This window comes from Ursus maritimus, unplaced genomic scaffold (genome assembly GCF_017311325.1).
Source record: "Ursus maritimus isolate PB19 unplaced genomic scaffold, ASM1731132v1 scaffold_11, whole genome shotgun sequence".
NCBI classification, from domain to species: Eukaryota; Metazoa; Chordata; class Mammalia; order Carnivora; family Ursidae; genus Ursus; species Ursus maritimus.
In genome coordinates, this window is record NW_024423453.1 from 12,660,418 (window position 1) to 12,681,167 (window position 20,750).

General features: G+C 36.0%; 1 protein-coding gene and 1 long non-coding RNA gene across 3 annotated transcripts in view; one reads left to right on the top strand and one right to left on the bottom strand.

Moving 5' to 3' along the window:
* LOC121101855 overlaps positions 1 to 20,750 on the bottom strand; it is a 192,001-nt gene that overhangs the window by 66,872 nt on the left and 104,379 nt on the right. The gene's annotated exons all lie outside the window — the stretch shown is intronic.
* The window catches only part of NDST3 (N-deacetylase and N-sulfotransferase 3), a 157,657-nt gene that overhangs the window by 57,196 nt on the left and 79,711 nt on the right, over positions 1 to 20,750 (top strand). The window contains exons 4-5 of the mRNA XM_008689460.2: positions 10,763 to 10,948; positions 16,168 to 16,296. Of these exons, the coding sequence (XP_008687682.2) occupies positions 10,763 to 10,948; positions 16,168 to 16,296 (315 nt within the window). The remainder of the gene's footprint in view (positions 1 to 10,762; positions 10,949 to 16,167; positions 16,297 to 20,750) is intronic.

Genomic DNA, 20,750 nt, shown 5'->3' on the forward strand with positions numbered 1-20,750 from the left:
TTGTTTCACATGCATTAATCTTTCCTAGCTTTGTGTCATCCACATATCTTACAAGTATATTTTGTCAGTATGACTTTCACATCTTCATCAAGTTATTGATCATGTTGAACAGGCTGAGAAGAGCACGTCTTAAGATAATTAAAAATCTACAAGTTTTTTTTTTTAATTACCTTAAAATGTGCTCTTCTCAACCTGGAAAATATTGAAATACTTTATAATACTTTGCAATTTAGTTCATCATGTCTTTCATCTAAGTTTATGTTTATACCATCATCTGTATTTTGAAAAGCTGTTCTCTCTGATAGAGGAAAGCAGAATCACAGGAGATACTGATCATCAAAGTATTTCAGCCTCCCCCTCTCCAGCTGTGAACATGGAATATTCCTTGTGTATCTTTTGCTGATTAGAGTTGTTTTTAATTAGCAATTTCTGGAAAATAAACTCACTTTGAACTTTAGCCACCTTCACATTATTTGCTTACCTTTTTTGTTTATTTTGTTTTGGTAGTTGTTTTCACCCCTGGTTATGTGCACTTCCTTTCATCTCATGTACCTGTTTTAAACCCTGGTGTATGTGAGGGCCCTGTAAGTAGTTAGTTTCTTTGGACAATAGCTAATAATATTGACCCTTCACTATGTGGCTGGAACTCTTAATTAATAATTTCATTTTTTTCTCTTATGAATCATATTTAATCCTGCCCCTGCTGGTCGCTCTCTCTCCCTCGCTCTGTTGCTCTCTCTCTCAAATGAATAAATAAAAAATCTTTAAAGAAATTAATCCCCATCACAACCGTTCTGATGTCATCTCCATTTTATAGAAAACAAAGCTGATATTTGAAGAGGTTTAGTAATTGCTCCAAACCACACAGCTAAGCCACAGATCTGGCACTTGAATTCAGACGTTTCTGACTCCTAATCACTATGTTAAATAGATGTTTTCTTCCTTGTTTTGAATAATTATAGTTCTCTGGAAAGAACTACATTTTTTTTTGAAAAGAAGCTATCCTTCTTTAGCTGTACTCCTTTAGTGTATTCCTAGCAATTGTTTCACCTTTTTTCATCAGAATGTTTTAGAACCTGCTTTCCTAAATTGAAATTTCGTATCTAATTACTTTCAGAATTACATATTTTAAGCATTTTGAACTCCAAGATGACACTGTCATCTCCTTCCCAGAGTTCTGTTTCTTCCACATAGGCTGTAGGATCACAGAACATTAGAGGGGGAGTGTTGAGGATAGAGCGGAGCAGAGCTACTAGATGTTAGTAGACAAACTGGATTACTATGGAAATAGTCAAGGAAGAGGCTTAACTTGTTAACTTTCGTTAAAGACCGGCTTTAACTAAGCCAACAGAAATGAGATTATAAAGGAGAGCAATATGAAAACTATTTCTGAAATAGAATCAATAGGGCTTCTTATTAGATGGGTGATGAGGAAGCAAAAGGTAATAAGAGTCAAAAATCACATCAAGGTTTGAGCCTCCCAATTTTCTATCTGTGCGTACTTATTTAAAGTATGCAAGTATGAACTGCTGCTTTTCCTTAAAAACTCCGGATTTCACCCACATGAGGATACCGGCCCCTGCCCGTTCCAACAGTGGCACAGCATTTTTTCTCATTTAGCTGCATCATTACACTTTTGAAAGTGGTTTTGATTACTTCAGAAACTTAGTCCTTTTCTTTGTAAATGCTTTTCTGGATTACTTTTTTCCATTCTGTAGGAAGACTTCATATAGGAAGTCTTTTTTCCATTCCATAGGAAGTCTTCTATAGGAAGACTCCTTAACAAGCTGGAGAATGTGGAAAACTATTCTTCGATTCCTTTCCTTTTTTTTTCCTTTAAAAAAAAAAATCTACATTGCATCTCCAGCACATATAGGGTGATTTAAACTGGTTTTGTAAAAAGAAAGATAAATTTAGTACATGTCCTACATGGAAATAGTCCCTCAGTGCCCAAATTTATTTGGACACAAAATGAACTCAAAGCCTTTATGAATTCTCCAAGAAATTCTTAGTGGTGGGCTGGAGTCAGATGTGGGGATGGAGCCGGGGAAAGGTTTATTTCCAGATCCAGGCATGCTGCTACTAAATTTTGACTGCTCCTTCCTTTTTGAGTGTCTTATATTTAATTAAAATGGAAGGGGCATTTGTTTTCAGAAAGGTGATTATAAACATGGGTGGGATGGAAGTAATGGCAAAAGAAGAAATGACAGTGAAGTCCGCTCAAATGCTCACCTTGCACCTGCTTTGGCATTTTCCTATCTCCCACTCCATGTCCACAGTCATTCAACAATTTCTATGAGCTCTTTCTTTGTACCACATCCTGCTCCATTTCAAAACTTTCTATCCCCACTCCACTTCCACATTTTTCACCCTGCACCTGGATCATTGCAGCAGCATCTGAACCAACCTCCTTAATTCTCCATTCTTTCCCTTTAATTTATGCTCAGATCAGGGAACATTGTGAAACTTGAAATTCTATTATTCTATTCCCCTACATGAAACAGAACCTTGCATTTCAGTTAGAAAGCTTCTAGACTCTCCAGACGAAATGTAGGAAGAGAAATTTGAGCCTTCAGGTATTTACCAGACACTGTGCTTAGTGCTTTTCACGTGACCTCAGTAAATATCCTCACAACCACTTCTGAAGCTGATCAGCCCCATATTGAGCGTGCAGAAAGTGAGGCTTATATAATTTTCCTTAAATCACACAGCCAGTGAAAAGCTGAGAAAGGATTTGACCCCAGGTCTATCAAGCTCTAAAGCCCAAAAAGTCAGATTTTAATATTCTGAATTTGTTTAAAATAACTCTCTAGGGAAGTAATAACATTCTGATTATAAGGTTTTGGTAACAGCAGTCAGTATCAGTATCGATGGCATGGCTGCTTCTGTTACCAAAACCTTATAATCAGAATTACTTTTTACCATGTTTTTCTTTTAAGTAGCTGTTTACATAATTTATGTAATTTATAGTGTTTGTGCAGCCAACACCACAAGTGTTAACTGTCCTGTGGCTATTTTAAATACCGGAGGGTATGTAGTAGTAATATCAGTTTTTCTTTTCTTTTTGGAATATTAAACTTCAATTAAAATTGGTACAAGGCAGACTTAAAGATTCCTACTGTAATCAATCCTGTGCGTTTTTGGAAAGATTAAATGTGCTTGCAAGTACGTTGGGAATTTGAGCCTGTCCCTGAATTGTTTGTAGTTTTATTACCTCTCAAGGACCCCAAAGGTCCACATAAAGCTCATCACTTCACACTCCAGAAAGCTGGATTAAACTAAACCCTCCAATTCCTCTACTGTGTCTCCAGATAATATTAATTTTAGTTGTTTTGCTACACCATTAAAAAAATCTTCGTAAATTCATTTTTTACATTTCTACAAACTCCTTCATGTGTTTACTTGAAGAAATTGCAGCAATTCAAAAAAAAAAAAAAATGAGCCTAGCCTATGTAAGGTCCAAGTGTGTACATCATTCCTTTGAGTATTCTTACAAAAGTACAGACTTTGGTGGTGTGTTTACTTATGAAACACTCAACAATGATATGACGACACTTCAAAAATTCTGAAGGGAACTCGAAGAGAGGAAAACAGCATGCTCTGTTAAATAGAAATTTACTCAAAATAAATTACATAATTATTAGGGAAGACTAGAAGAAAATCTGTTGCTCTCCCCAGATAATTCCTTCTTGGAGGTTACCAGTGAAAATGAAGGTTAAATTTCAGTATTGGTACTGAATTATTAGCTTAACTTTTGTTACTGGAATTTGTTAATGCATTTGGTGTACTAAATTTCATTTAAGTTTTTCAAATAACTAAGCTGTTAACTTGGGGTGGTACTTGAAGGGGAATATATGGTGTCAAGGAGGGTTTTTATGGATATTGTTAGTACAGTCTTATCAAAGTTATGGTTTGCCGGGAGTATTTTTACCTCCCATATTATACATAATATCAATTACTTTTTCCAGAAAAAAAAATACATACTTTTTCTAGATAAGATTGATAGTGATACTGTATCTTCTTTTAGGAATGTCTGCTCTTAAATAAGAATTCTGGGGGCACCTGGGGGCTCAGTCAGTTAAGCAGCTGCCTTCGGCTCAGGTCATGATCCTGGGGTCCTGGGATTGAGCCCCGCATGAGCCCCTGCTCAGCAGGGAGCCTGTATCTCCTTCTCCCTCTGCCACTCCCCCTGCTTGCATGCTGTCTCTCTCTCTGTCAAATAAATAAATGAAATCTTTAAAAAAAAAAAAAAAAGAATTCTGAAGAGTTTTTTGAAGGGTATAAGTGATGTGAAGGATTCTTAGTTTACCATTTTTCCTCGTCCTTTTGTTGTTTAAAACGGAAACAGAATGTTAATAAAATGAAAGGAAATTACGTAGTAATTGACCAATAACACTATTTATATCTGTCATTCTCTGCAACTCTTTATAAATAATTTTGTTACCGCTACTTGGCAAGCAAGGGAAGTGAGGCTTAGGGAGACCCGCCCAAAGTTCCACAACGAATGAAGGGTAGCACTGAAATTGAGCCCAGGGCTCCTACATCTGTGCTTTCTCCATGATACTATGCTCTTCCTATCCCTGAGACTCTCTGGTAGATACCGACCATTCCATTGTCATGGGGAATTTATGTAAATGTGCCAATCACATTTTAAGAGGTTATTACTTTCTTAAATTTATAGGTGGTAAATTACATGTGTTAGTTTAAGATTAGATCATGGATTAAAAACAGTGGGGAGAGCTTCCCTGGTTGGTGAACACAAATCATCTTTAGAAACATTAAAATGCTCCTCAAATTTAAGGGACTAGTTCATAAATCATTTTCTTCATATATATATATATATATATATATATATAGTGTATATGTGTGTGTATGCACAGGTATGTGCATGCACTCATAAGTCTTTTATGATAAAAGGTTCTGATTTCATTTTTCAAACATGCTCCTATCATCTGGAAAAATGTATTCTTTTCTTTGTGAAAAGCAATATCTCCTAAGGAAGACACTTTAAAAAGCAAAGCAAAACAATGTTTTTTCTAGAAACAACTCCAAAATATACTATCAAACGTGAACATACAGAAACTTTATCATAAACCCATGTAAACTGTAAATGTAAATTCTCAGTACTATGATACAGTTAACCAAAGAATGAACATCTACATACTGAGGAAGTTGGACATCCTAACCAAATGAACTGCAGAAAAACATTTATAAGTTTTTCCAAACTATGTTGCAATGAATTTTAGATTTTTTCTACTATAGAGTATAGAATGTCTGTTTGGTTACCTATCATTGTGGGTTTTCTAATTATATTGGTTTTTAAACTTGCTAATCTGAGAAATATGGAAACAGGCAACAAGTGTAGTCATAAATGGAAATTTAAAAGGTTCTTCTGTTAATAAAGATTGAAACAGGGGCAACTGGGTAGCTCAGTCGGTTAAGCCTCTGCCTTCAGCTCTGGTCATGATCCCAGGGTCCTGGGATGGAGCCCCACATCAGGCTCTCTGCTCAGCGGGGAGCCTGCTTCTCCCTTTCCCTCTGCCCCTCCCCCTGCTTGTGCACACTTGCTCTCTCTCTCTCTCTCTGTCGAATAAAAAAAAAAAAATCAAAGCTTTAAAAAAAAGATTAAAACAAAAATATTAAAAGTAAAGTACCATTCTATTATGCTTGGCAAAATAAGTCAGACCAAGAAAGGCAAATACCATATGATTCCACTCATAAATAGAATCTTTAAAAAGACAGAGAATAAACAAACAAAAAGCAGAATCAGAACTATACATACAGAGAACAAACCAATGGTTGCCAAAGGGGAGGGAGGAAGGGGTTGGGCAAAATGGGTGAAGGAGAGTGGGAGATACAGGCCTGCAGTTATGGAATGAGTAAGTCACAGAAATAAAGAGCAGAGCATAAGGAATACAGTCAATGATATTGTAATAATGATGTAATGGGACAGATGGCAGCTATACTTGTGGTGAACATAGCAATATTGTATAAACTTGTCAAATCACTAAGTGTACACCTGAAACTTTTAACATCGTGTGTAAACTATACTCAAATTAAAAAAATAGTAAAGTACCATTCTTAATACTAGCAAGAATTTAAGTAAATATTATTGAAGACTGTAATAAACAATGATTCTTCAGTGTTGCTAAAATACCTGAATACCAAATTTTTCCTCTTTTCTTCTCTTGGTTTTTTTGGGGAATTTTCCCAAGGAATTATAGAATCACTTTTTGCTTGATAAAAATGTATTATCTTCACATTCTCTATTTGGAAGTATTTAAATGCATAATTTATGAAAATCTTACAATTTTTATTCTATGGTATAATTTTAAAAATGTAAGTTCATAATAATAAATAAACATGTCTGTTTTGCCCTTGAATAATAATTTTTAACTACAGTCTCAAAAGTGTTTTCAAATATTACTTATGTAAGTATTAAATTTCCCTGTGAGTTACCCATATGTCTGCACGTGAACTGAGCGGTTAAGTGAGATCATTGAGAAAGCATGAGAGGGAGGTGGTCAGAATCCGTTCACAAACTTACTCACTAATATTTATTGAGTGCTTGCTATTGGCAAGATACTGGGCTTACAGCAGTGAATGAAACAGAACCCAGTATTTGCAGAGTCTATTGTTTAGTGAGGAAGACAGACATTAAGAAATAATTATACAGAACAATATTCACTTGCAAATCGTCCCGAGTACTATGAAAAAGAAATGAAGGCTATAAGGAGAAGTCTTAATGCGGACTTAATTTAGATCAGGACTTGTCAGTGCAGGCTTTTTGTAGATATGACAGAATAAATTACCAAAAAGAGGTATCACATTTATCCAGGGGAAGAGTTGGAATAGGGACATTCCAGGCTGAGAAAATCATATATAAGAGGATGCTATGGTAGGAAAGCCCTTGGTGGATTTCAGGAAAAGATTAACATGACTAAAATACAGTGAAGGGTGGAGGATAGTGCAAAATGAGACTAGAGAGAGGGTCTTATCATGCAAGGCTTGGAGCTATCCTAAGAATTTTGTATTTTATCATAAGTGCAAGGGGAAACCAAGAATAGACTTTGAATAGAAAGTTATATGATCATATTGTGACTTTTAAGTATTACTTTGGCTGCTATGTGGAAAATGGATTTGATGTAGCAGGAGAGGAAATGGGTAGAAGAGTTAGGAGCCAATGCTACAAAACCACGAAAACCGTAGTAGATGAGACCAGGAAAATGGTCTCGGGATATGGACCAGGATAATGGACCAGGATAATGGTGATGACCGAACTGGAGAAAAGTGGATAGATTTAAGATACATACTGGAGGTAGTACTGATAGGCTATGATAATAGCCTGGACTTAGGACAGAATGAGGAAATAGGTGTCAAGAACAACATCTAACTTTTCCTAAATAGTCATTATTTGGCTGATGGCTGATAGTGTCATTTAATGACTTGGAGGAACCCTGGGGAAAGAGCATATCTGGTAGAGTTGAGAGGTGGAGATGAAGGGTTCGATTGTAAGACTCATTAATCCTACATTGTTTCAAGCACCTGACTTACATTTTATAGTAACCTAGCCATATTTCCCAGTCTTTTTGGTCATGTCCTCCACCAGGAAAATCTTGATATCCTGGAACTAAGATGTTACATTCAGTCAAGGATTAATGAAGAAGGAGAATTAACTTTTTAAGCCAACATGTCTAGTATTTTAGACTTTTGGCCCCAGATAACAAAATATTATGTGTTTAATTTCAAATTAAAAGATTTGGAAGAGAATAATCAGTCAAGAATTAAGCCCCTCTAAATCCCTCTAAAACCCGATAGCCTGCCTTCCAAAATACACTACCTATCTCTTAGCCCAAACTTTTCCGTGCAAGAACATTTCCAGTGTTCTTTCTGGTATTGAATGCAAATTTGGGGGCCAATTTATATTGCCTTCATCGAAAGCTCTTTTAAAAGATTTCCTACTGACTAACTCTCAATGATTTATAGGCTGGAGCCGCATGGCACTGGTTGCGACTATTTGGACACATCAGGCGGGAAGCAGGCACAGGAAGAGATATTAAGATAGAAGTCACAGAATCCTCACATGAGAGATTCCCAAAATCCACAACGAAAGCAGAAAAGAGGGTTTAATAGCTCTTTTACTGATAAAAAGATGGCCTGCTGGTTTCATAATTTCCACATTATAGTTGAGCAGTAGGATCATAGCTTATAAAAAAAATAAATGGAGGCAGGGCAGTAATGACAACAATAAACAACATACAGTGAATGTGTATCATGCACTAAATACTCTGAACCCCTTCAAGATCAGTACTCTATGACTAATAGTTTAGAGAACAGGACATGAGGCTTAGAGGTCATAAATCATTTGCCAAACACCACACAGGTAGAAAACGGGAGGGTGAAATGGCCAGATATATCTGACGCCAGAAGTGGAGTTTTCTACCACTGTGACGCATGGCACCAGCACACAAAAGATGAGACTAAGGAGCCTCAGTATTTCTTCAGTGTTAAAGGCTGGAAGTAAAAATAAAATTCTGCATATATTGGTCACCAAATATTTGGGAATATTCCTAAAGAAGGGAAGTGTCCCTGCTGTGTGGGACCATCCTTTTCTTACATGGGGTTCCTGAACACAGAGCTGACCACTTATGGGCATTGAAAACTACCTTGAACTTTCTATCACCATAATTTCTTACAAATTTGGAGATATTTGAATTTAGTAATACAGTTCCTATCATCGTGAATTTCATCCTTGCTTCTTAAGAAACTGTTAAGCTGTAATTGTTAATTTTTTTCCTTTAAATTTCTATGGTTGAAATTCATTTTCTTTCAACTGGTCGATCATCACTGCACCCCTGTTTTCGAACCAATTTACATGAGTACTTCACTGACCTTTTCTAACACAAAGTGTGCACTGGTGAATTATTTTTAGTTGAAAAAATTTGGTTTAGTTTGAGTTTCTAAAAACCAGTAAAAGGAATCCAGTGAGATATTTTAACTCAGTTTTTAGAGAAATTCTAAATGATATAATAGCAATTTCATTAAATATGGCCATTTCTACAAAGATGGAAATACAATGAAGAACACGAAACTTTCTCTGTCACCCTTCAGAAACACAGGCATGGGCCACTCCACTCTAATACCACTCATTCTCTTTCTCATGGAACAAATGTGGCAGCTCCCCTTTTCGGCAATTCCAGTACATCTGACTGAACTCGCTCTTAAATGATGGATAGAATTTACAAGACAAGGGGTAAGGGACATTCCACTTGAGGGGGACAGAGCATACAGTGTACAGCAAAGACTTGAAGGGAATCATCAGAAATTGGGGGTGGGGAGGATGAATGATGGTAGGAGATAGGCTATGTAGACAGGTTTGGGACCAAATGTTGAGGGCCTTTTATGCCATGTGAAGGAGTTGGACAGATACTTAAGGAACAATAAACCATTGGCTACCCATTTTCTTTCTTTCAGGGCTTTCTATACTTCCTTCACCTCCTGTTATTATATAAGTTGGAAAAAAAAAAAAAAAAGCTAGCCATACAAACTAGCCAAACAAAGCCAGCTTCTTTTTCCATACCCATTTGGAGCATATTTCTGCAAGTCAATTCATTTAGCATCCTGAGACTATGGTTCTCTGTATGTGAAATTGTTCTTTGGCACGAAGAAAAGCCATGACTAATTCTAAGGAGGCCTATTTGGGTGGAACTTTTGAAGACTATAAAGCAATTGAAAATACAGATAGAAAAACAAACTTTCAAGAGAAAAAAATACATATCTACTGCTGAAGCCATGGTTATTCTTTTTATAAAAGATGTGTTTCATCTTTTATGCCTGTGCAATTTCCCTCTATGCCAGAAGATTCCTCTATGTTTCAGGATTAATGGACCAACTCACATGAAAAAGAACAATGACAATTATACAAGGTTTCCCCAAACCCCCTCCAATATATCCAGATGCCACACAAATTTATGTTTGGAATTTTCTGACCTGGTCAGGACAAACTGAATAGAAGATAGTAGTGTATGTGGTATGCACATATGTATGTGTGATTTTAAAACTATTTTTTTTTAATGGACTCATTTTATATACAAAATCTCGACTTCAAACCAACTAAATTTCCAGATTATTTGGTTCTTTCAGTACCTTCTACTTTTACTATAACCAGGACTTCAACTTCAAAGAAAATTGCTCTATAAGATTTAACACATTTTCTCATTGCAGGTGTGTGCTTCCTCTAAGGCAGGGAACATAGTCTATTACTGGCCCACATGCTGAGGGACCAGCAGAAATGTGGCAAATTTGGTAGAACCTGGGCAACAGGCAAAATAAAATCCTGTTAGCAGGTCTAGTGAACTTGGAACGTGTGCTGTCCCTCTAATAAATGTGGGTCTTATTTTTGTGGGGAGTGCTGAGTGTTGTTTGTTGCAAGTGCCTGTCATTTAATTTATTGAAATTGTGAGAATAGAAGACTAGGTGGCTAAGACAAGATGCACTAGATGCAGACTCTTTCAACGTATTCATTAAAATCGTTAGTTCTGTTCCGCCCCCTCTTAAACACAAATCTATTAACATCAAGACTGGTGGAACGGTTACCAGGCTTCATGACACCTAAAGGTTGTCATGACACCTTAATTTTACAATACAATTAAGTAAAGATGGATTTAAACAAATGCATTTGTAGTACATTTGAAAATCCTGGGATAAAAATAGGATCAACTTAAATCTTCACACATTCTAATTAACGTTTGCTTGGTCTTAGGAGCACGGCATTCCTACCGACATGGGCTACGCGGTGGCCCCTCACCATTCAGGCGTCTACCCTGTACACGTTCAGCTTTACGAGGCCTGGAAGAAGGTTTGGAATATTAGAATCACCAGCACTGAAGAATATCCACATCTGAAACCAGCTAGATACCGGAGAGGCTTCATCCACAAAAACATCATGGTGAGCTTCCTCCGGTATGCACAGGGTACAACCAATTCTCCCAGATTTACGTTCTTCATTTGAAGAAAGAACAAAAGAGCACAATATTGAGCACGTAACTATAGGAAAAACTTCCTGCTGCAGGAATTATATTTATATCGAAGCAAAGGATGTTCTAATGAAAGTCACTTCTTTACAATTCTTCTAATATAAAATACCTTTTTTTTCTTCTGACACTACTACTATTAATGAGGAACTGATGTTAAAATACTAAAAATTAATATATCTGACTTGCAGTAATTTACAGAAGCTATCATCTCTTCAAAAAGTTAATTTTTATGTAAAACTAAAACCAACTCTCTCTGTATTAGCCATGCTGCTCTTTTACAGGTCAAAGTGTTCTTCTCTTTACCATTTCAGACCAATCAAACAAACAAAAAACTCGACTACGTACAAGAAGCTATGCCTGAAGTCCTGCATAATCACTAACAGATCATAACATAGACTACGAACGTAACAGACGATGTTAATTAAGTCATTTACATCCACTGTCAAATTCTCTCCAAAGCTTCCCTATTTTGTTTTTCCAATTGTGACACATGCATACTGTCAAGATATGTTATTACCTAATACTTCGTGAGGCCTCCCAAAGGAACTAAATCCTACTTTTTTCCCCAGACTAGAAAATCCAGAGAGTACTGATGTTAGGAAGGGGCTTCCTAATTTAGACTCATCCTGGGAAGGAATTCCACACAGAAGAACACTGTGCGGTGAGGCACTGTAATCCTCTGTCAGACTAAGTTTGACCAGATGTCTACACTCTAGAATTAGGTGTAACTGACTTCTTTTCAGACAGTTTTCCAATGTGTGCAAAAATTACAGAGTGGATAATGACATTTAACTTGGGTCAACTCCCATCTTGACTTTTTCCTCAATAAAAACTGTTGTAAATGCTAGAGGAGGACATAGTGGCTCTATTTTATCCCAGTCTGCCCTTCTTCTTTACTGGAAATAAACTCACTATGCCTCAAGCTGCCAGCCTTTTGACCAAAGAGAGTTTAGGAGACCTGGGTTACAATTTAAGAGTATTCAATACTTTCCTGCCATTTTAAAATCATATGCAGTCTTAGTAGAATAGTGAACTTAAGTCTCTAAGGACTTTTTTAAATGTTGTCCTCTTTTGTTTCTGTTTCTGTTTGTACTGCCAGAAAATTTGCTTGGCTGTGTCCCATGCGATATGTTCATTTTTTGTTTCTCCTGAAAACATATTTTACCTGTATTATAAATGCATGAATCTTACAGGTAATAAAGGCTCTAGCAGATTTCCTGTTTTGATGGAACTGTCCCTATGGCTTCAGTTTTGTAGCAATCCAAAAAAACCCTCTATATTTGCTTTGTGGGCTCTCGGATGAGAATTTCCAAGTGGGAAATTCTCAGCAGGCAGTTGATTATGCAGTAAAAGAGAGAGAACATGGCTTGGAGTCATCCAAATAGAGATGCAAGTTAAGACCACAAGAGCCAATATGCCCTCCTAGGAAGAGAATGAAAAGGAAAAAAATATCACACCCATATTTTGTTTTATGAGATGAGGAAAACTTTTTTTTTAATACTCATGAATCAAATTCCAAAGGCCTTAAATGAAACTCATTTCTTCCCTTCAACCCAGCTATTATTGATCCTGCTAGTCCTAATTCAGTTCTGCAATTCGAACACCATGCTGGCCACTGCCTTCTAACTTCCAGTCTCTACATTCCATCAGTAATTCCTTTATCATAAATTTTTATTTCCCTGGTTTCCCACAGCCTAATTCACTGCCTTGATTTCATGTGTCAACTATGCTGCTGGTTCCTACTTTGTTTATAGCTTCCATTTACCCCCCACACTACAGCCTATCCCACAGATGGTGCCCATCTTTTATTCTTTTTAAAACACTGCCTTCCTAACCTTGATACTTCCAATTATCTCCACGCCCCTTAACTTGCTCTTCTGGTACCTGAAAACAGTTTAGACTAAATCTACCTTTCTATCTTCTAATTTTCTACAGCTAATACAGACTCACTCCAGCCAAAATGTTCTAAGACAGAATTGCCGTGTCCACGTTTTTGTCATTTATTCTACCTTGAAAGACTTTCTGACCACTCTCTACCTATTCTTATTCCCTTTATTCCTCAATATCAAGTCCATATCCTATAATTTAATGTAAAGCACCTTGCTGTGTGACAGCTGAGCAGGTAACTCAGGCCTCCTCTTCTGTGAATTCCCCTAACAGATCATCTTGTAACTCCACTAAGAATATAAAAGCCTACTACATTTCAAGGTGTTTGTGCCCTAATCAGAGTCTCTGAGTTTCCAGTCCTAGTGCACTGTCTGCTGAACAAATTTGATCTTCATTCAGTAAGAAATTAAGGAAAAACCGGGACTCTCTACCTTAACCCCTGGTTGCTAAATGTGACTCTCTGGAGAAAGCCAGAGACCTCTAAGCAATTAGACTACACATCCTGATTATCTACTTTCTGTTTCTAATGGAGATGCCCATGGATAAAGATTCCCATTAGTCCTTTTGCCAGCTTCCTATGTGGTCTTTACTGGTGGCTCCTAGAAGCATTTGTTGACAGCTGCTCCAGGTTTAGGTCTTCAGTATAGGATACTGGCTTCAGGTCCCATTGGTCAAGATTCTTGTTGATTACGGCTTTCTTAACCATCTCCCAGTTATTGTCAGCAGGGTTTCCATAGTCTCCTCAATGTCCCAAACTTTGAGTTTGATAGTGTAACACTCCCAGAACCAGTTCTAGGGGGCAGTCCATAGCAAAATACCTAAAACAACAACAACAACAACAACAACAACACCTTTCTCATTCCCTCTCTAATACAAGAGAGCTATTTCAAGGAACATGTTCAGTGTCGTGTAGCATTGAGTTCAGTGAGTAAGACAATGGACTATGACCCTGTCACATTCTAAGTACTCCTCAGTCTCCTAAGGTGGCCCACAGGATCCACATGATCACCCTAGGGCTCATGGTAGCTCTTATCCTCTCAGCAGGTGCAATCCTTCCCAGAGTTTCAGGGTAAAGCCCTTGCACTTCCTCTTCTCTGCGTTCAAACTCAAATATTTTGAGAATGATAGACAAAACTCAAATTTCTTTCCTCTTCTCTCTCCATTTTGCATAGAATCGGTGAAGCAATCAAGTCCCAAAGACAGCTCTTTATGTTTCTATAGTTTTTCAGGCAAGATATTCAAACTGAATCCCAAAAGTGACTCAAAATCATGCACTTTCAGAATGTAAAACTAACCTAGCATTTAATAACATGTGGGGATTTCATTATTTAGCTTTGGGGTATTTCTCTTTATTCTGATATACTTTAAATTCTTCAAGAGTAGAAAGAATATATCTTTGTGTTCTACCACATGGACTTACATAGCATTGAATATGTATTTGTTTAAAAAAATGAATAAATGCTGTATAAAGCTTTGATTTCCAGGAAAATGATATTTTCATGAATTGTTAGGGAATATATTTAATTCAGTTAGAATATCTTTGCAGTGGGTTCTTGTTTGCCATTGATTTTGTGCATAACATTGTAAGAAAGTGTGGTACTATTAAACCTAAACATCACCAGAGCTAATACTCGGCAATAAATTGAAGTTCTTTTAACTATTTCATCAAGATAGAATAGCTCCCAAGAATATTTGACTGATTTACAAAAATAAATAGGATATATAAAGTTTTGATTTACACAGCAGTGTATGATATACTGATTAAGCTAAGAATTGTGTTTTTTGTAAGAAAACTTTCAAGGATTAGACTGAAATTTATTATAATACAGAAACTAAAGGAAAAGAACTAGAATATTTGTAGAGGGTTGCAAAGCATGAAAAGTCCTAGGTAGGTAATATTTTGAAAGCACTTACTGAGATACATGTGCTTTAAGAATAAAGACAGAAAAAATGAAGATCAATTTACTGAGGACAATAAGCAGAAGACTTGTGTATTTAAGATTCTGTAAGCTTGTAGCTCTCCAAAGCATATTCATTTATTGTCTACTACTTCAAGTACATAGTGAGAAACACAGGTCATTATGAAGTCATTATATAAGATTTAGCTAAAGATTGTACCATCCTGCACAGCATTCACACTTTCTTTTATAATTGCACTGTTATTTTACCAGAAGAGCTGTAAGAATTTGGGGAAAAAAATATCCTTATCACAAATGTGTATAATTGAAACAAATAATGGCTTTCATATACAAAGGATGAAAATAAGGTTTTTTCCTAAGTGATGTTTTATCATTTTGTTTATGATGGTTTATAAAAATTAATAATCAAAAGCAAAACCTCTTTTTAACTTTTGGAACTGGCAGGCTTCAGACTTAAAATTTGGGGCAGTAGTCCTTCCAGACGAGAAAAGACACTATGATTTGTGTCTCAAATATTTGTTCTAATTTAACATGTCATTTCTTTTTTTATTTAAATTCAATTAGCCAATTTATAGTGCATAGTCTCAGATGCAGAATTCAGTAATTTATCAGTTGCATATGACACACAGTGCTCATCACATCACGTATCCTCCTTAATGCCCATCACCCAGTTATCCCCCCATCCACCTCCCCTCCAACAACCCTCTGTTTCCTATAGTGAAGAGTCTTTCATGGTTTTTCTCCCTCTCTGATGACTTACTATTCTGTTTTCCCTCCCTTCCCCTACGGTCCTCTGCCCTGTTTCTTATATTCCATATGTGAGTGAAACCATATGATAATTGTCTTTCTCTGATTGACTTATTTCACTCAGCATAATATCACCATTTCTTAAGAATTTCATTAAGTTAATAATTGACTTCATTTTCTACTGCATGTGTAGAATTTGGCAGAAATTATTATCCTTAAAATTTTTGCCTACTAGATTACAGGGTAGACAATTCCAATATTTTTAAAGTCTCATTTTCACTTCTTTTTTATTTCTTAAGATGCTGGAACATACTAGGCTTCACAGCAGCAGGACTGACTTGGAGATTTAAAATAGATAAGTGGCTAAAATAATTCAAAGTCTATCTTAGTTTTAAAATATTTCTTCAACTTTCTTCAGTATTCCTTCTGTACTGATGTCATTCTTGCTTTCCCAGAGTATGAAGGATTTTCTGGGTCTTAGTTAAGAGTTGAATAATGACACCATGAGAAAAAACCCAAGTTTCAACAAATTAATTGGTTGAAGAAACTTCTTCTTTATTTGTTTATTCTTCCTTCAGGTTCTTCCAAGACAAACCTGTGGGCTTTTCACTCACACAATTTTCTACAAAGAATATCCAGGAGGTCCCAAAGAGCTGGACAAGAGTATCCAAGGAGGTGAACTTTTCTTCACTGTGGTTCTCAATCCAGTAAGTACTTTGAGTTATTCTCAAAAAAAAAAAAAAAAAAAGAAATAAAAGAAAAAAAAATGATGAAAAATGGCAGGGTGGCTGAAAATTACTCTGACAAAAAGGCCAGAGTTTGGGTAGTTTCAGCCAAATCAATATGAAGTTCTAGCTCCAAAACAGAAAAAAATTCAATGGAACCACATCTAGAGATGGAGGCAAACTCATTCTACAAGTAGCAGTGACATGAGGAACTTATGGAAAGCCAAGAAAGTGCTCCAGAACCTCCTTTGCATTGAAAAGTTTTCAGAATTCAGAGATTTCTTGCTTTTATGGAGAACAATATATTTTTTAAGTTTTTATTTAAATTCCAGTCAACATACAGCATAATGTTCATTTCAGATGTATAATACAGTGATTCAACACTTCCATACAACACGTGATGCTCATCACCCGATACCACCTCCCCTCTGGTAACCGTCAGAGTGTGTTCTCTAAAGTTAAGAGTTTGTTTCTTGGTTTGCCTCTCTCTCTTTTCTTTCCCTTTGCTTGTTTTGTTTCTTAAATTCCACATGTGAGTGAAATCATATGGTATTTGTCTTTTTCTGACTGACTTATTTCACTTCACATAATACTCTGTAAATCCATCCACATCATTGCAAATGGCAAGATGTCATACCTTTTTATGGCTGAGTAATATTCCATTATATATATGCCACATCTTCTTTATCCATTCATCAGTCGGTGGACATTTGGGCTGTTTCTGTAATTTGGCTATTGTAGATAATACTGCTACAAACACTGTGGTGCATGTATCCCTTTGAATTAGTGTTTTTATATTCTTTGGGTTAATACCTAGCAGTACGGTTGCTGGATCAGAGGGTAGTTCTATTTTTAACTGTTTAAGGAATCTCCATACTGTTTTCCAGAGTACCTGTACTTTGCATCCCATCAGTAGTGCGAGACAGTTCTTCTTTCTCTACATCCTCACCAACACCTGTTGTTTCTTTTTTGTTGATTGTAGCCAGGTGTGAGGTGATATCTCATGTAGCTTTGTTTTGTATTTCCCTGATGATTAGTGATGATGAGTATCTCTTCCTGTGTCTGTAAGCCATCTGTATGTCTTCTTTATATAAAGAATTTATAAAACTCAACACCCAAAAGATGAATAATCCAGTTAAAAATGGGCAGAAGACATGAAGACACATTTTTCCAGAGAACAAGATTTTTCACCTGCAAAACTCTCTTATTCCCACTGTGGACCAGTTTTCTCATTTAGGTGACCATTAACACTATTATTCTTTTTTCTCCCTTCCTATTTAAAGTAAAGGTATAAGCAAAATGGAAGAGGAATTAGATAAGCAAATATGGTCATTTTGGATACATTTCTGTGAGATCTTGTTTTGCTAGGTCTCAGGCTGGGCAGAGCAACCTGTTTAATTGGCTTCTGCTCTTCTTCCTTCACTTCTTAATACTCGTGTGCCAACTCCACAATGAACCATTTGCGTGTATATCTGCCTGAGGCAAGTATTATAAAGTTGTGTAGAGAAAGACAAACTAATTGAAGTAAGGTGTATAAGGAAAAGAAGGGATTTTATTTCCCTTCTGAATATCACTAACATAAAAAATAAAATTAGGTTTATTTATCAGATGTATGGTTTGCCCCTGGCATTAGCAATATTCAAGATGAAAAAGTGTAGTTTTCCAAATATGAAAAAAGTGTATTAGCATAAAAGTTGAAGAAGATAGAAATAAAGAGAATAAAATTTGAAAAGTCCCACTCTGGATCCTAATTTTACAGGTCTTACAAATAAAATTACAGGTATTTTTCATCATCATCTTATAGTTAATGACTATATTTATTTCTCGGCTTCTAGAAAATGAGATTAGAAAGAAGGGTAATTCATCTTTGGGAAAAATCAGCCTGTGTATCCAAAAATCGAGATGATTTCAGGTAGAATGCCATTTTGCCTTTTGGAAGTTTATCAATCTTCATACCCCCAAAATATAAATAATTATGATTTATGCATCAGAAATAATCTGATTTTTCTAACATTTCTATTCTCTACAAATGGAAGCATCTTTGGAATCATCTCTTCTGGCTTACTTCTCTCTCTCTCTCTTTTTTTTTTTTCAATTCAGCCAGTAATACACAGGTAAAAGAGATAAACCAATACTTGATTATGAACTAAAGACTATGTTAAAATATTCTTAATATGTTAACATTTTACCAGTAATTTTAAGACCCTTTATTTGTAAAGTATACAATTCTTATGTTTTATATTTCCTTTTATCATAGAGCAATAGGAATATGAACAGATAATCATCTATTTGATTCTTTTTTTTTCTCACAGTGTGAGCTGGGGCTGGGGTGGGGGGAGGGCAAAGGGAAAGGGAGAGAAGGAATCTTAAGCAGACTCCACGCCCAGCCAGAGCCCAGCTTGAGGCTTGACCTCATGACCCTGACATCATGACCTGAGCCAAAATCAAGAGTTGTCACTTTGACTGAGCCACCCAGGTGGCCCCTATTTGATTCTTTTCCCAATAGTTGCTTTGGTACTTAAGAAATTCCTAGTGGTATTATAATTTCAGAACTTTCTAGATGAAATTAGTTTCATTTAACATGAAAAAAATTTGATATTAGATCATTCACATACAATAGATTTATAAGAAATGTTTTTCACTATTTCAAAACCAAATTATTTTCTTAAATAAAAATCTTATAGTAAAGCCTGTATGAATCTTGGATACTAATTTGAGCTAAATTAGCTGAGCAAATGCTTTAAATATTTAGCAAATCTTGCTACTTTTCAGGCCAAATATAGATAATATTTGTCAGTTCTGTTTGTCTTGATGAGAAGATCCACAGGGAATAAAGGGGAGAAAAAACTTTTTCAGAAAACTTGTGCTTTCCTGATTCAGAAAACTTTCAGTAGACAATTACTTTCAGATAAATGCTGGAATTCAAAATTGACAGTTCCTTGTCAGACACCATACAATAGGGAAGGAATCCAAATTAATTTCATCTGGCATGCCAACTCCTATTTTTTGGAAGCAACTGTAGTTCCCTGGAGTTTTCTGGTTGAGAAACCCACTGCTAAGACTCAGCCCAAGTCTCACCCAAGGGAAGACTCCTAGCATTAGTTAGTGATGTTTGCCTTGTAGAACAGAGTGAGGAGGAGTGACCCGTTTCCCTTGAATTCTCCATCCCGAAATTACATGTTTGGGTAAAGCTTGTGTTAAAATTAAGAGAGGTCCAGGTGCAGTGAGGCATGCTACTAATTTGGCAACTGGCACTCTTTTTTTAGGTCAGAACGAGAATGAGAAAACCTTGATGGAATCAAAGTAGATATTAGCTGTAGGAAAGATATGAAATTTAATTATAGTAGATTTGAACGATAGCCATTATAAGCTTAAGTAATACCCCAGTCCTTGATTAGAAGTGCCATTTTCTGAGAATGCTGAATGAGTTTTCCAACATACAAAAAGGTATATGTGTGCTGGAAACATACCAATATCTCTTAAATATATTCAAATACACTTGAGTTGAAAATGAAAATATAAACAGGATTTCAAGTAACATATTTTAAAAGTTTCCTGCCCACATGTCAGCATAATATCAAGGTGCAACAGTAAGTTTTGCCACTATCGGGGTGAGAGGTAGCTGCAACAGAGTACCTCCCAGAGTTAAACTCGAATACATCACAGCAAAGACAGCTAGAATAACACTCTAGTCTGAAATGCTCTACTGTTACCAAAATATTTTTTATTGCTTAAAGAAAAAAGTGCCGACCAAATAAATTTAACACAGATAAAAACAAATATTAGCACTGTCTGAGAGAAAACCTCAGCCTTCTCCAAATAATATTTCCAGTATCACAGGCCTAGACCCCTCTGATGTAGGTTGAATACAGAGATTTTGGTTAATATGTTGACTTTGGAAGTTTAGGTACAGTTGGGAGGTGGGCCCATCAGTCTATCTGATCCTAGGACCACTAAGAAATTAAGAATTCTTTTCTTTTTTGTAGGTGTTTGTTTCTAAACTCACCCAGTGACTTCTTAATTATAGTTAACTTTCCTATAAGAAAAGAATATGTTGATCATAAGAACTTGTACTAACTAGAACTGTAATTTACAGTGCAATTTTATAAATCTTTCAATTGGTGAATACTTACCATGTAACCTGCCTACCAGGAGAAGATCCCCTCTAACTGTACATATTCTAATATTTCAGTTCCTCCATAATTTACAATTTCCCATTTTAAACTAATAAATGACATTCTGGTCTTATTTATTAATTTCATGGTCTTTGCTAATTTCATTCTACCACTAAAAAAATGGGAGCTCTCTGTCAGTATACTGAATCAGGTTTTGGAGCCCGTCAGGCTAAGTAACAGATCCTGAAGTGTTTATTGATTGATTCAGGAGGGTAATGAGAGTTACTTTATGAATATATCAGAGGAGAGAGCACCTGGAAT